This window comes from Vanellus vanellus (genome assembly GCF_965231255.1).
Source record: "Vanellus vanellus genome assembly, chromosome: 2".
Taxonomy (NCBI): Eukaryota; Metazoa; Chordata; class Aves; order Charadriiformes; family Charadriidae; genus Vanellus; species Vanellus vanellus.
Window position 1 is genome coordinate 306443 of NC_138906.1, and position 16011 is coordinate 322453.

General features: G+C 60.5%; 1 protein-coding gene across 1 annotated transcript in view; it reads right to left on the reverse strand.

The window, feature by feature from the left end:
• The window catches only part of AGAP3 (ArfGAP with GTPase domain, ankyrin repeat and PH domain 3), a gene marked incomplete at both ends in the record, with an annotated part of 153037 nt that overhangs the window by 1415 nt on the left and 135611 nt on the right, over positions 1-16011 (reverse strand). The window contains 5 exons of the mRNA XM_082479178.1: positions 187-442; positions 1534-1756; positions 2103-2193; positions 2689-2843; positions 15841-16002. Of these exons, the coding sequence (XP_082335304.1) occupies positions 187-442; positions 1534-1756; positions 2103-2193; positions 2689-2843; positions 15841-16002 (887 nt within the window). The remainder of the gene's footprint in view (positions 1-186; positions 443-1533; positions 1757-2102; positions 2194-2688; positions 2844-15840; positions 16003-16011) is intronic.

The following is a 16011-nucleotide window of genomic DNA, read 5'->3' on the forward strand; positions in this document are numbered from 1 at the left end:
TGGGGCGGGCAGGGAGAGGGAGATGGGAGGGTGGGAAGGGCAGCGCCAGCGAGTACGTGGGGGAACCTCCAGGAGGAGGATGGACGAGGGGTGTCCTGAGACCTGAGAGCAGGGAGGTGCTGCAGTGCGGAAGCACCGGGACAGGGCCAGAAGTGCCACGGTGCAGGCTGTGGGGTCCTGCCTTACCCAGATGAGCAGCTGCGTGAAGACTACGTTGGCCATGGCGCAGGAGAGATGCAGTGCTGTGCGCCCATCTCCATCCCCATAGGTCTCATTGACTTCCTCCTTGGTGCCATGGGCCAGGAGCGTCACCACGAGGCGCAGGTCGTCCTCCACCACAGCCCGCAGCAGCTGCTGCCCCAGCGGGATGTCCGACGCGGGCAGCGGAGCCAGGAAGAGCTTCTGCTCGTACTTGGCCCGAATCCAACGCTCCTTCTCCTCCCTGCCAGAGGGGACACTGTCACTGTCACAGGTGGGCCAACCTGCCTGGGCCCCATGTGCAAAGAGGCACGTGTGCCAGCGCTGCCACCCTGAACACACCCCGCGTTAGCAGTGCATGTTCGTCACACACAGGCACCCCTTGCACGGCTCCTGCTGTGGAGACTGCCCCATGCACGCAGCGGTCACTGGGGCTCTGTCACACTGCTCCAGACACATGGCCGACACACAGTTGTCTCACTGCACCTCCTTATCGCTCCCTACGTACACTGCACTTACACCCGTGCATGTACAGCAGCAGCGTCCCACAACCAGATCCCCCACCTGCCACGGAGCGAAGGGACACCCACACCTCCATGCCTGTGGCCCTGCACACCCTCCTGCGTGCTCATTACATGGCAGTGCGGGGGGACACCTCTGTTCCGTGCTTGTATGTGGGCCATGGCCAGCGGCAAGAAAAGGTTAGCTGCTGCACACGGCAGCCCGGTGCCACGGGAGGCACGTTATCACTGCTGCCGTCTCGCCTGGTGCAAACAAAGGCTGCGGCAGCGTCCGTCCCGCCTGGGGCTGCGGGGCCGGGCGGATCGATGTGTGCCGTGCCGCCGCTATCTGCTGCCATTCTATCCATCTGCATCTGGCGGGCGGCCATCAATGCCCCGCATGGAGCATGCTCACTCCCGCCGCCCCCTGACCCGCTCTTATCCGTTGATAAGCTGCAGAATGGGCTCTTGTTGGGATGAGTGACAGGAGAGTCGCTCCGATAGGGACAGACAAGGGCCTGAAAGGGACGCACCCTTGAGACCCGCACAACGCTGCCAAGCCATCTCTGTTAACCCCTTCTGCTTTGCAGCCAGCCACAGCTCCAGCAGTCACTGCATGGCCATGGCTGGCCACGAAGCCCCGCTGGCCCACCAGGACAGTGGGAGAGGGCTTCCAGCCCCCAGAGAGCAGGCAGGACCCCGGACACTGGCGTACCTCCAGGATTCTTGCCCACCTCTCTGTGTGACTGGATGGCTGCTCCCAATGTCCTGAGGTGCCCTCAAGCCCTCTGGTGTGGTGGTCTGAGAAGAACCTCTGTGGTTCCATCTCCCTTACCGACTGCTCTCAGGGGTGGGCTTGGGGTAGCCTTCCACTGCTCCTTCCCACACAGCGTTGGCCAGGGCGTTGCCGATGGCTGTCATGACCATGAGAAGCTCGCTAGGCCAGTCGTCCAGGTCCAAGGAGCGCACACGGGACAGGTGGGTGCCCAGGTTGCGATGGATCCCGGAGCACTCAATGCACATGAGGGAGCCCAGGTTGAGACTTGCCCAGTCCGGATCTGAGGGCAGCAAGATCAGTGGGGGAGAGTTAATACCAGCATGGACTCACCAGCCTGTCTCCTACGATCCAGGAGACCTGTATTTGCAGGCACCTGCCCACCAGATCCGTTCTGAGCCCAGTGCCCCAGTAGCACAGAGGCAAGGACCCCAGGCTGGTCATAAGGGGTCACGGACCAGCGTGGCAGGTGGGTCAGTCCCCCATCCCTGAAGAACCGGTCCACTGCAGGAGAGGAGGAGACAGCCCCAGAGAGAAGGTTCCTTTGGGGCAAGAGGGGAGGTGGCTGGGGTGCAGCTCCCCGGCGCTCCCCGGGTGAGCCGCCCCACCTCCAGTGCAGCGTTTCTTACTTGGTGCATCGCAGTCCACACAGAAGCTGTTCCCACGTGCGGTGCGGACGGCCTGCATGGCCTGTGCATCGCTCTGGCTGCCCAGCCGAGCCTGAAACAGAATGCATGGGAACCCCGTTTACTCAAGGCTTACTGCCCCGCCACGTGCCCTCTCATCGCCACCCCAAGAGCCTGTTGGGGGGCCCCCAGCACCGCGCTGCAGCGGGCCCCCTGCAGGCTCTGCTGCGGGGGCTCAGAAAACAGGGTCTGGAGGGAACACCGTGTCGCAGCCGGGTGTGCGCCAGGGGGGCAAAAAGGCAGCTCTGTCCAAGGAAGGGGGGACAGCACAGGGTCCTGGCCTGGCGGGATGCAGAGAGCTCCATGGGGCTGGAGCCAGGCTGGGCAGAGGACAGGGAGCTCAGAGAGGTGACAGGAAACGCGGTAGGGAACAGCACAGCCCCACGGACAGGGTTGAACCCTGACTGGGAGCAGAGGGATCAGTATGGGACCAGCCTGGACAGAGAGGGAAGCCTGGGACAGCGACGGATGCAGCAAAGCAGATGCCAGCGAGGAGGGAACAAAGCGGAACTCAGCGGAGGCCTCTTACCTTATTTTTGCTGCTCTCGCAGCCCTGCAGGCTGGCCAGGATCTGGCTCTCGATGGCCTGGACCCAAAGCTCTCGCTCCTCTGATGTTGAGGCCTCGAAGAGCCACGTCTGGCCCGTCAGGGACACGATAATGAACTCAAATGGCTCATCGGGTTCTGGAAAAGAAAGGTGTGCCATGACATGGGTGAGGGAAAGAAGGGGTTTGCCGGCCTGGCGGGGCACGAGCACACACAGATCCCTGCAGCCACCGCTGTGCCAGCGCAGGGGCGGGATGGCTGCCAGCAGCGGTCCCCAGGAGGCTGTGACTGGGATGTGCAGGGACAGGGGGCAGGCAGGGAGGAACCAGAGCTCTGCACCAGCCTGTCCCTCCTGCTGCTCGCACAGCTCCTGCTGTGCCAGTGCCACTGGCGTGGGCTTGTCCTTCCTTCTGCACACAAACAGCCTTGTCCCCCCCACCATCCCTGGCCGGGAAACCCAGGAGGCTGCGGTACCGGGCTGCTGGAAGCTGTTTGCACCATGCTCTCCATGCCCTGCATGTCCTACCCTTGGAGAAAGCTGCTGACCTCTTGAGCTGTGGGATCAGCTCCTCCGTAGAGCTGGTGTCCCCAGACAGCCCCATCACCCCCGAAGGGCCCACAGAGCGCTTGGTGCGGCTTTAGAGGGACAGAGCCCTGCACTCTGCATCGGGAGACACAAGGAGGGCCCTTGCGGTGGGCTCAACGGCAGCTCTTCACAGTCCTGTGCATCGAGAAGGGGCGTCATCACCAGCTGAGAGGGGATGCTGCTCGGGAAGCCCTCAGTGCCTGGGCACTCCGTGGACCCACATGACGGCATAGCTGCTGTTTCCCCATAGTGAAGGACTACGTCGCAGAGACCAGGGCAGGAGCTATGAAGAGGCAAGAGCGATGCCATTCTTGGCTCTGGCACCTCTCAGCGCTCAGCCAGGCAGGCAGCCTCCGGCTCCCAAACCTGGGAAGCTGGTGGCCATGGAGGTCCCTGGACACCAGCCAAGAGGACCTGCTTCCATGAGGTGCGTGGACGGCAGCGGGGAGGGCAGCGGGGAGGGCAGAGCAGACAGCAGCGGGGAGGGCAGTGGGGACGCACGCAGGGCAGAGTGCCCGTGAGGGCAACGCCAGGCGACCTGCCCCTCAGGCGCCTCCACCGCTCCTCTGCACAGCACCAGCATCTGCGCCCCACAGGCAACCCCAGAAGATACAGCCTCAACGCTAAAGCACTTCTCTGGCTGTGAAACACATGAGGACAAATTCCTGACTTTCCACCTCCAGGGAAGACAGCTTTGGTGAGCCCTGAGGGTCGCTCGGACCGCCAGGCACCTGGAGGCTGGGTACCAATGGAAGCGTCAGCATCCCTGCGAACGCAGGCTGCCTGGTGGGTTTCCAAGGAGGGTGTCAGCACCGGCACCTCTACGCTGGGTGGCAAGGCCATCAGCAGCGAGACGGGGCACAGTGAAAACATGTGAAAGCACCTCAGCCCCCCTGGCCCTATGAAAATGGCCCCAAAACAACCAAGAGCCAGCTGAACAGCAAGACTTAAAAGGCGGTGTCCCCCTCTGGCTGCCATAACGCCCCCCCCCCCCGTCTGGGCTGCCGGTGCCGGGTTCTGCCAGCCCACGCCATGGGCTGCACCGGGCGGCCCACGGGTCTCAGATTCACACGGGGTGCCCCGTCTCAGCTTTGCACCAGCATTTACCTTTTATTGCCAACTTCAGTAGTTAGTGCAGTAAATGACTTAACTAAGCGGGGCCTGAATGGAATGACTAATAAACGTTATGTCACAGCACACGCTTCAGCTCATAGCAAAATGATTTGTAATTACCTAATTAGCGTTATGCAAATAACACCCTCATCTCCATAATGTGCCTTCCCAGCTCTCTATTAAAAGCAGGGAGTCAACTGCACGGCTCCAGAGACGGCGCGGAGGCCGAGGTGCCCAGCCTGGTCCGCGGCGAGGCATGGCTGCGCTGGCCTCCAGCCGGCAGGGCCTGTGACCGCCGGGGCGGGTGCGGAGAGGCGAGCCGGGGGTCCGGAGGGGACCCTCTCCTCTGCCCGACACCCCGCAGCCTGTGAACGGAGCAGCCTCTTACTGCAGCGGGAAGCAGCAGGAGGGCGATGACCGAGGAACGTGCCGCAGCCCGCAGCACCCCAGCAGAGCTAACAAACAGGCGCAGAGACCAACCAGCCGCGTCCCACCAAGGGCACGGCCAATCTCCGCTGCTGCGCTGCCCGGCACCGGCCTGGCACAGCTGTGTCCACACACACTCTTAGAACATGGGGGCAGCCACGGGAAGTCTCTCTGCGGACAGACAGCTCCGACGGGGGTGGCGGGAGAGCACAGCCCTTCCTCTCCGTCCAGGCTCTCGCCTCCTTCGGAGGCCCCACCACCCGCATTAATAGGTATGGGGCACAGCACCCAACTCTCCGTCTCTTCCCATCACGCACAGCTGCTCACCCCACAACAACCTGAGGGTAAAACACCGCTCCTGCTACTGTGCCATGGTGGAGAGTGCCATGACACTTGCACAGCGGGCTCAGGGTCTTGCATTTCATGGGGGTGAATAGTGCGAGTGACATCTGGTGGGAAGGACGCCTGTCCTGTGCCATTGCTGAGAGCGCTCCATGGCTGTCCTGCACAGATCCCAGTGGCAGCCACGGCGCCGGGGAATTGCCAGCGCTGACAAAATGGACGGTTGTGGGAATGCGAGGCTTGGTCTCTGCACCAGCAGACCCTCGAGAGGGTCGAATGACTCCAGGATGAAGGGCTCTCCAGGTGAAGCGCCGACGGCTTGCCTTTCCCACACGGGAAGGGGAGGGTCTTTCACTCATCTCACCCCAGAATCAGCCTGGGACGCCTCACCTGGGCAAAGATGTCTACAACTGCCTTTCTCCTGCTGGGAATGAGAAACTCTGGGGCATCAGGAGGACGACAAGACCGGCAGTCAGTCATGCTGCTGGACTCTTCCCCTCTCTGTGAGGCACGTGCCTAACGGAGACATCGAGCTTGCCCAGTGCTTTGCCCCGTCCTCCAGCTCTCAGCCGCAGGAGAGACCCCACAGTCCCTGCTCGGGGGAGCTCCCTGCGGGCAACGTGCTCCTACCCTAAGGACCTTTGCTGTGGAAGCTCCAAGGACACCAAATGCCAGCTCAAGAACAAGGGTCTAGGAAAATATACAGCCGGTAACTTCTCAGTACTGAGAGAAGAAATAACCAGACAACAGCCGGGCTAACAGCCACCGCCTCCTTGGCTCGCTAGCACCGTGCTCTCTGTGAATGCTGCCGTACCCTGGACATGGGCAGGGAGCGCCCAACTACTGATGGCAGCCAGCAGCAGGAGACACAGGACCCTGCTACCCCGGCACTCCGCTGGACCTCCCCAGCCCCTGCTCAGCTCCAGCCCACTCATGCGCCCGCAGCTGCCCCCGCCTCCCCCACCATCCCAGCCTGTGACCGGGACCTGCAGCGCAGGGACAGCGCTCCGGCTGTGCCTAGAGACAGTTCCTGCTACCTCTGCAGGAGACTACATGAGAGCGTGGACCAGGCCCCTGTGAGCTGCAGGGCTGATCGCCGCCCAGGGCAAAACGTCATAGCCAGGAAGGAACGAGTGGCATTTCTTCCTGGGGACGGTGACGGCCCAAGTGCCCCAGGCACTTCCCACGTCTCGGATCAGGCCACACTGCTGCAGCAGCGACCAACGAAGCCACCTGTGGGGCACCCCTGTTTACCAGAATGGGCCCCATTCTCCTTCAGCCTCCCCCACCCGTGGTCTGAGCCGCCCGTGGCTGCTGTCAGCGCGTCGCAGAGTGCAGGTCAGCCGCTCGGACCTGGGGAGCGCTGGATGCACTTCAAGTGCTGCCGGCTGCCGAGCCGCTTCTGCTGCTACTGAAACAGCAGCAAGCAGGTCGGCACCATCCCCGGGACATGGTGAGGGTTCCTGCCACAGAATCCCGCCACGACTCCATCACCTTGTTCCTTTCCCTCGCTTGCTCAGACCCTCCCCACCGACCCCGCAGGCAGGGATCCCAGCCCAACCTCCCTGTGCCCGCACGCGTCCCAGCAGAGACGAGGCAGCAAACGCCCGCCCTGCCGCACGGCCCTGCTGCTCCTTGAGGCACGGAGGCTGTGCGTGTCTCAGCCCCCTGCTCAGGACCTCACAGAGCTCCCTGCTGCAAGGGTCCCCGCTGGGCTGCCCACACCCGACCATGGGCCAACAGGGAGATTTCTGGGGCTCCAACCCCAGTCGGACAGACTTTCCCACAGCTCAGGGCCATCCCGGAGCCCTGGGGATGCCCAGTCCCAGCCTGGGCAGCAGTCCCGGTCAGAGCACAGCCCCAGCAGCAGCTTCGCAAGCCGCAGGACCTCCACTCCCCTTCCTCCTTTGTGCCTCACGGATTCCAGCTTCACCCTGAACAAAGGGCCTGTTGCTCTCAGCAGAGCCCGGGAAGAGCTAACAAAGGACGACAGCTTTTCTGCCACACTAAGGCTTCTTTCGTAAGCAAAACCGCTACCCCTGTTTCCCCGCAGCAAGGCAGGACGACGTGGCATGGCCAGACCTGTTTGGAGGCTTGGCTACTGCAGGAGCGCGGGGAGCTGTGGGATGACACCCTCGGCTCCGCGCGTGGGGCTCGGCAGAGCCGGGAAGGGACTGGAGGAGTCGGGGCAGCTGTAAACGTGTGCGGACCCATCTGCCCGGACAGCCTGGGACGAGTCCCTGCGCACCCTGGGGGACCCGTACAAGTTGGATCAGACTCAAGTCATAGCTTCCTCAGATTTTTCTGGGGAGAGGCACAGGTTTCGGATGTGGTACGGGCGTTTCTGGGCAGATGAACAGGTAGCACCAAGCAGATGACACAGATTCAGACTGCCTCTGTTGAAGCAGAGCTGGCAGAAAGCCCTTCCCTGCACCACGCACAGGGCACAGGCTCCGTCCCGGTGCCTGGGGTGGCCAGAAGAGCCCCAGATGTCACCAGCTAAGACTTGACAGGGTTAAGGTCCCGGTGGAAGCTGCTCCTACAGGAGGGGGAGCCCCTTCCAGCCGCCCCGGGGTAGAGGGGCTATCCCAGGGCCGGAAGGCAGAGCCCCTCTCCCCGGCCCTGCAGCTGCCTGCAGGCGTGCTGGTGGGAGTCCATTACGCCAGCTCCATTAGAATTAGTGGGCAGTGGAAATGAACGTGCTTGTCTCTCTCTCTCTTGATGATTTTTTGATGATGTTTTAAAGACTGAGCTCCGTGAAGAGTTGCTGAGCAGAGTTCGGTGCGAGCCGGCTCTGCTAATGGGCGTTAACCCCATGACCCAGCTCCAACGCCGCCCAGCAACGAGTGCTCCAAATGAGAGCAAAATTAGCGAGGGCACTGCACAGCGGCCAGGACGGGCTGGGGCTGTGCTGTGCTCAGCCCCGACCAGCGACTGAGTCACTGAGCAGAGTGGGCTTGAGGACTTCTGCAGCAACCGCGGGGAGGTGATGGGCCCTCGCGGCGTTACCCTTTGGCAGCCTGCTGTGCCAGGGAGGGGGGCAGCCAGCAGACCCCCCCCAGCTTCCTTGGGAGGAAGCATCTCCTCGGGGCCAGAAGATGCGCAACACAGGATTGGGAAGAAAGGGGGAACCTGAGACACCCTGCGTGCCCTGCCAGCAACCGGCACCAAGTGAAAGGAAGACAACAAGGGAAGAGCCCCAGGAAGAAGCCAGGGTGGGACAGAGCTGCTGCCCAAAGGTGTCCCACAGCCGGGATGTCCGGCAGAGTGGTGGATCTCACTGTCACCTGCAGCAGCAGCAGGGGACGTTGGAGAGGAGAAGCAGCACAGGGAGAAAGGGACGCAGTGGCGTCCTGGGAATGTTGCCTTCACAGATCGTGACAGAGCCCTTCTCTCTGCTCTCGCTGGGAAGAAACACAGCTCTGAGCAGAACCGGTATGTTTGGGCAGCTAAAACCCCCTTAGCTTCAGCGCTCGGCCGGGCGCAGGGACCTGTCCTGCCCCGTGAAGGACTCAGACCACACACCGCATCAATGCAGAAGAGCCCAGCCCACCCAGAGACCCCCCTGCCGGGACCTTGAGGAGCAGTCAGGGGAGCGGCATGTCCCACCACCTTCCCCATGGACACCCTGCTTCTCCCTGGGGTGCAGGAGGAAACCCCAGGGCTGTGTGCCTCCCCAGGGAGCTGCAGTGGCCACATCCCTCACAGGTACCCAAGGTGCCCCTGCACAGCGTTGGGGCAGCACCCTCTGAGCACAAGCAGCAATACGGGGCGTGCTGCTCCCCTGTCCCTCAGCATCAGGACGCAAAGCAACTCAAGATGGAGCAATGCCCCTCTAGTCACAGCAGGAGATGCGGCATGATGCTCCTCACCCAGTGCGGCAGGATTGTGCCTCTCCCAGCACTCACGACGCAGGGCTGCAATTCTCGCCCCCACAGGGCACTGGACAGAGCTCCCCCACAGCAGCCCAGAAGACACGGGGCAGCACTTCCCACCCCAGCGAGCTGGACAGGAGGGAGCGCAGCACACAGGACAGGCGGGAGCACTTCCATGCCAGCACACCAGGCACGGAGAGCCCTCCTTGCCCGCTGGCGTCCTTTCCCGAGCAGACGGGACACAGCCCCTGCCCCGCATGCAGGATGGTGCAGGACGCCTCCCCCTGCATCCCAGCAGGTCCAGGAGGGAGGAGCAGGATCCCACTCAAGTTCAGCAAAACGAGAAGCAGAGCCCACGCTGAGCCATGCCCTGCTCTTGAGGCAGAAGGCGCCTCTTCCACCTCCACTTTCCCCCGGCTCCCAGTTACAGCCAGTCTCCCCCTTCGCACTGCCCTTCTCAGAATCACAGAATCAATCATTTAGGTTGGAAAAGACCTTTAAGATCATTGAGTCCAACCGTAAACCTAACACTGCCAAGTCCACCACTGAACCATGTCCTTAAGTGCCACACCTACACGTCTTTTAAATACCCCAGGGCATTTTTTCACCAGGCACCTTTCCAGCCACTCTTCTCCCACTCCCATCCCTTCTCCCACTCCCATCCCTTCTCCCACTCCCATCCCTTCTCCCACTCCCATCCCTTCTCCCACTCCCATCCCTTCTCCCGCTCGGAGCTGACATAGCAGAGATGCCTCTGGATGCTCTGGCCAGCGGATGGTCAGACTGGGAGGAGACGGGGGGATGCCTCCAGCGCGTGGGGCGCACGGCAGGGAACCAAGGGCTGGTCCTGCCTTCAGTGCGGGGGTCCCTGGCCCACAGCTCCGCTCTCTTGCTGCCAAGTCCGTGAAGTGTCCAGGAGCGGGGCGGCCAGCAGGCCCCGCAGCCTCGGGATGCTTGTTTGCAAGCTGCCACTGTACCACATCATTATGAGGTGTTTGGGATATCAACAAATTAGCAGGCGTCTGGGAAGAGAAGGATGCAGCACCATTCGTAAATGTCAGCTCGCTGCCTCCTCATTTTGCAGATCATTAAACCCAATATTCCTAACCTGTATTAGTGCAACGGGGACAGGCCCCCTCCACAGCGACAAGCCGCCAGGAGAGCCGCAGCGAGAACATTGCTATGGAGACCCCACAGCGCCTTCTGTCCCCAAGCCCCCGGGCCCCAGAGTGCCCCCGGACCCGAGTGCCCCAGGCAGAGCTGGCACGGTCCCATCGCCCCCGTGCTGCCTGTCCTGCCTGCGGGGGCACGCGGGGCCAGGGGTGGCGGCAGCAGGGAGGGCTCTGCGCAGGGATGGGCGCACAGCCGTACAACAGAGGGCACACCGTGGGGCATCACTGTGTGCGTGCATATGTCAGGAAGGACAGCAAAGGCGGTCGAGAAGGTAACCCCCAGGGACACCGCAGGGTACGCCGTAATGTGCAGAGGGGGTCACTGCAAGGGACCAGGAGTGTCGTTTCTGTGTATATGGCAGGGGGACGGGGGACGCCATAGGGGGTGCGGTGTGTGCAGCCAGCACAGCGGGGCTGGGAGGCCACAGGAAGGCCATGCGGGGTGCACGCGCTGGGGCGGGGGGTCACATGGACAGCGCAGGCTTCACGGTGCGTGCGGTGGCTCGCTGCAAGACACAGCAGCGGGGATAGGGGTGTGCACATGAGGGTCTCTCAGGGGGCGAGACGGAGCTGTACATGGTCCCCCTAGGGAACACAGCACGAGGGGGGTGTGGAGCTGATGGAGACGGGGGCTCGGCCGCGGCGCGGCAATGGGCAGGCACAGGCTGCTTTCCTCCCGCCAGGACGGAGCAGGGAGCTCGCAGGGTCTGTAACGAGCAGGAGTGACTTGTTAGCACTGAATTAAGAGGCTTGGCGGAAGGGAGCGCGCGGGTGACACAGGCTGCGTGGGGCAGGCGGGAGCTGAGCAATAGCAGCTGGAATCCCCAGCAATCTGGTAAGCGCAGCTCAGCCCTGGACTCCCAGCTCGCCGCGATCGGGTTCCAACAGCCCCTGACAGTTGGTATTAATCACGCACATCGCCCCAACACAACTCTTTACTGGCCATCAATTTCCCGTGGGTTTTAAAACTAAAAAACAAAGACAAAACCGCGTCGTTTGGCCGCCACTGAGAAGCACATTAAGGGGCTGTCAGCTTCTCGCCATGCACCCTGCATCACTCTTTAAGCACATGAGAAGTTCATTATCCCCGGAGCTCTGGCAGCCATGGGGATGCTGGCGCAGGGAGCGTCGCGAAGGTGCTCCTGCTGTCAGATGTGCTTGGTGCCTCCCCGGGGCCCTCCTGGCCGCCCTAAACAGGAGCCGGGGGTCCGGGCACGGAGGCGGCACGGCTGCAGCGGGGGCTCTGGGCTTGTCTGTGGCAGGACGGGGCGCTCCTGGCCGCAGCACTGTGCTGGGCTTTGATCTCAAGCAGACTGGCCCGATGGTGCCTGCAGGCTGACGATGCCACCCCACCGTGGTGACGAGCTCTTCCCGCAGCTGCTGCGATGTCCCCTGACAGCCTGACACCACGATTGCCAGCCTGTGGGTGCTCCCTGACAGCCTGAGCCGCACTCTGGTTTGGTGACATCCCCGGCAGCCCAATACCACGCTTGCCATAGTTTGCTGATGCTCCCTAGCAACCTGACACTGCGCTCTCTTTAACATGCGACCATGTAAAAAAGCAACAGCTCGTTTGATTTATGATACTTCAGAACAACTAAGATTCAATTGCTCCGCACGTCCCTGGCTCTGATTACCTCCTAAATGAGATAAACTGATGGCAATTTATCCCCAGACCTCACCAACTTTCCCAGGATGCTAACCTGCAACGCTCGTGCCCCGCACACGCGGCCGTTGGGCCGGCGGCATCTGAAAGCAGCGTGCCCGCAGCCCGAGCCGCCCGCTCCTCCACACTGCCCGGCTGCTGCTCGCTGCCTGGGAGAGACGCTGTGACGGAGAGCTGAGCCGGACGCTGTGCCCGGCTCGACGCGGCTGTGGAGGTCTCCTGGCAGGAGCCTTTGGGGGGTCCTGGCAGCGGCGCTCCCCGCGCCAGCACTGCCACACCAGCGTGAGCTCATGGAGAGCACAGCCGGTCACCGGGCTGTCCCCCATGCTCCTCCCAAGATGGCACACCCTCACAGCGGGACGAGCACCACGAGGGATGGCAGCCCTGCTCTCTGCACAGCAACTTTCACACGTTCACCATGCTGACTATGTGAAGGCAAAAAGCTCAGATTATCCTGCTGTGAAAAAACCGCTGGTAACTGTTCAAAAGCAGCTAGCAAAGACTCAGGGAAGAATCAGACATATTTATGGACACCAGTCCATGACATAAGCCATCAGTCGTGCCCATGATGTGGGGCAACGCTCAGCCCCGGGTCCACAGCTGGAACCATTCGCTGTCCATTAAGCCACCAGGATGGGACCTCACCTAGAGGCTCGTTGTCTCTCAGCTGCTCGCTGCCATCTTCCGTTTCTGATGCTGCCAGGCAGGACAGTGACCTGGGTGTGACTCCTGGCCAGCGCTCGCCCTGAGCATCCAGGCAGCGACAACCCAGGCATCAGTCCCCAAGTCCCTCCTCTGCGCCTGCTCTGGGCTGCCCGGTCCCAGGGAAGAGCCGCGGCGGCGCCCTGAGCTGCGTCGGCCCTGGGGAGCAGTCCCAGTGCTGCGGGCAGCAGAGGGACAAAGCGAGTCGCCCACGGAGGGTACCACGGGCGGGGAGAGCCAGTGCCAACCAGACATACAGGTGGCAGGGGACGGATCGTTGGCCTGAAAAGGAGCATGCAGTTCAGCTCCGCAATTTGTACTGAGCACAGGGATGTACGACGAACCTTTCCAGAGATGTCCTCCTCTCCCCAAAATGGGGTATACAGCTGTTTGCTACAGAAACATCAGGCTGGCTACCGCAGGACCAAGCCGTGAACCTCCAAGCGCATGTTGCCTCCACGCAGCAGCAGCGGCAGGCTCCTGCGGACACAGAGCGCGGCACCGCAGGCACCGGCGCTGCCCGCAGCCCCTGCAGACCCGCAGCACGCGCAGCCTGGCTCCCCAGGAGGTGCTGGCACAGGGCGGCCCATGAGGACGGCAGAACTGACCCGGCCTTTGGAAACCCAACTCTGCAACCGGATCAGTTTTCTAGTAGAGTCCATAAAAAACAAACGCAAGGTAAGCTTTTGGAAAAGCCACCCAAAACGCCAGAAAACCCACCGTACAACACCCCATGTGGAAGACGTTCAGACTCAGCGCGTGCCTGGGAGCTCTTGTCCTCTGGGCCTGGCAACAGCGCCGAGCCAGTGGATGCTGCGGCGCTTACCGATGGAGGAAGGACACGGGGACTTGGGCAGACTGGATTCACGCCGGAGACATGGAGGTCGGCTTGCTCATGCGGCTGCAGATGAGGGATGCCCCCTCTGCTCCACCGTGCCCCTCCTGCCTCTGCTCCGCTCTCCTTACTCCTCACGGCGCGTCCTCACTGCTCCCTGCCCGCCGCCGCGCTGGAGCTGGCTCAGCAGCCCGCTGCCACGCGTCCCAGCAGCAGCAGTACTGCCGATCACTGGGAGGGTATTTTTCCTGCTCCCGGCGCTGGTGCCAGAGGCTTCTGGCAGCAGGAGGAGCAACTGTGTGCACGGTCTGCGCAGTGACAAATGAAGTTTGGTAACTGACACTTCACTGGCAAATGACGGTCCATGTTGATAAATGCGAAGTAATGCACATTGTGGGAAAAAAAAATTACATTACCCCAACACCTGACAGGGCTCTAAATTAACTGTATCAACCCGAGACAGGGCCGGGATATCACTGCAAGTACCCCAAGGCCTCTGCCCAGCACACCACCATGGGGAAGGACCAGGGCAGGGAAAATCGGAAAACATTCTGATGCCCTCGTACACGTCACGTGGCACCACATCGTCACTATGTGCAGCCTCGGTCACCGCACCTTCCAAGGATACTGCCAAACAGGGAAAGACAGCAAGAGCGAGCACGTGTCTGAAAAAAACTCCCCACAAAGTGACAGAAAAACTGTGATGGCTCAAATGTCCATGGACCGGGCACCCAAGGAGGAGGGCGACAATCATCCGTTCTGCCCGCCCGGGTGCAGAGGGCAGGGAATTCTGCTGGGGACGGATCACACACGCCTTGTGGAAAAGTAACTTATTTAATTTTAAGACTTTGAGCAGTGGTTAGCCCACATTTCTGCTTCATAAAAGTGTTCTCACATTTAATTACGTTTTCCACTACAAAGCCTCTTTTAGGATCTTCTTTACAACTCTCTCCAGTATTTCCACACTCTCTTGAAGTATTGTTTCCAGGATGGGACACAGTACGTTAGCACACGCTTTCTTAGTCTCATGTGTAGGTGCAAAGTCATTCTACTCTTTGGTATCACACTTTTCGGACATACAGAGAATACACATCTCTCTTTTTGCCAAAGCACTGGTCTGAGAACTGCAAACCGAGAGCTGATGGGGAGAAGGGCAGTAACATGTCTGAAGAGTCAGTGTATACCCATAGCTAAGAACACATCAGTTGTTTAACAAAATGTACGCACAGGTAAGAGTTCTTGCTTTCCATGAGACATCCAGTGTACATTATAGACTCAGACGATGCTCAAGATGCCTGAATCAACCACCGCAAAGGAGAAGTCTTTCTGAACTCAGTGGTTTTCAGGTGAAGGTAACTACAACAGGAAAGACAACCACAGAACTGCCAAACTCCTGTGCAGATCATCTCCACAACGTTTCTGAGAGAGAACTTAAGAAGAGTTGTTCTGCCATGGCAAACCAGGCTGCCGGTCCACAGGCTGACCCGTGACTTGGAGCAAGACACCAGCACAGCCGCAGCGTGCTTTGCCAGGTACGGGCTAACAAATGTACGGGCAAAAACTTCTGGTGTGTTTTACAGGAGCCATTAGTTTCAAACACGTGTACTTAAACCCTCTCCCCCTGCCTTTAGTTATTTGAATGAAATCTTTACTTTGGTTTACTACAAAAGCCTATTGAGGGTTGTGGGACAGAACAAAGTCAAATCTTACAGACTGAGGATTGCTTTTTCCCCAGAGACTAACCACAGACGCAGGCTTTGCAGAACGTGGTTGCTCGTCTCTACCTGGACAAATCTGGATGGCTTTTCACAGCAAAATGCCCCTTTCGACGCATCTCGACCCTGCAGCCTCGCAGGCTCCCTGCCGAGCTTTGGGTCCCTCTTCAGACACCGCAGAGACACCAAAATTTCCCAACAGAAAACCCATCAGTATGTTTAGCACAGGCAAAGCAATGTACACATCTTCAACTTGGTTTCCTGAAGCAGACATGTTTTTCCAAATAACCCTCAGCTTGAGGCAGACGGCCAGGATGGGTCTTTTTAAATAATGGAAGTCTGGCAAATTTACAAGCAAACAGAAATAGGTTCTTTCTTGTGGTTGAAAGTGTTTGCACACCTTAAGCGTAGTTAAGCACGCCTTAACCGTGTGCTGTGCTCTCAGCTCTGCTAATACAGTTAGTAATTATTATTATCACTAATAGTATGTGCAGTCATGGGCACAATGGCAGTCCTGCTTCCACCGCGGGTAAGAAACCAAGAGCAGAGCAAGAGGGGTGCGTTCCTCCTTCCTGCCTAAGCACGAGCCGGCTCGGCCGAGGAGCACGCCGAGCCCCAGGACTCCGCCGAGCCCCGGCAGGACTCCCGGGTGCCCGGTGCCCTGAGCCGGCAGAGCTGCCCCCAGGCAGCAGACCTCTCCTACCTTCTGCTGCCGTGCTGGGGCCATCAGGCCGAGTCGTCCCCGTGCTCTTTTTCCTGCGATGCTTCTTCCTGTTTGCGTGTGGTGATGGAGGCGGCTCCAGCTTCGGGCTGGCAGCATTGGAAATGTTCGGGCTGGAGCTGAGAGAATCGGCAGTACCATTAGCTGGGAACA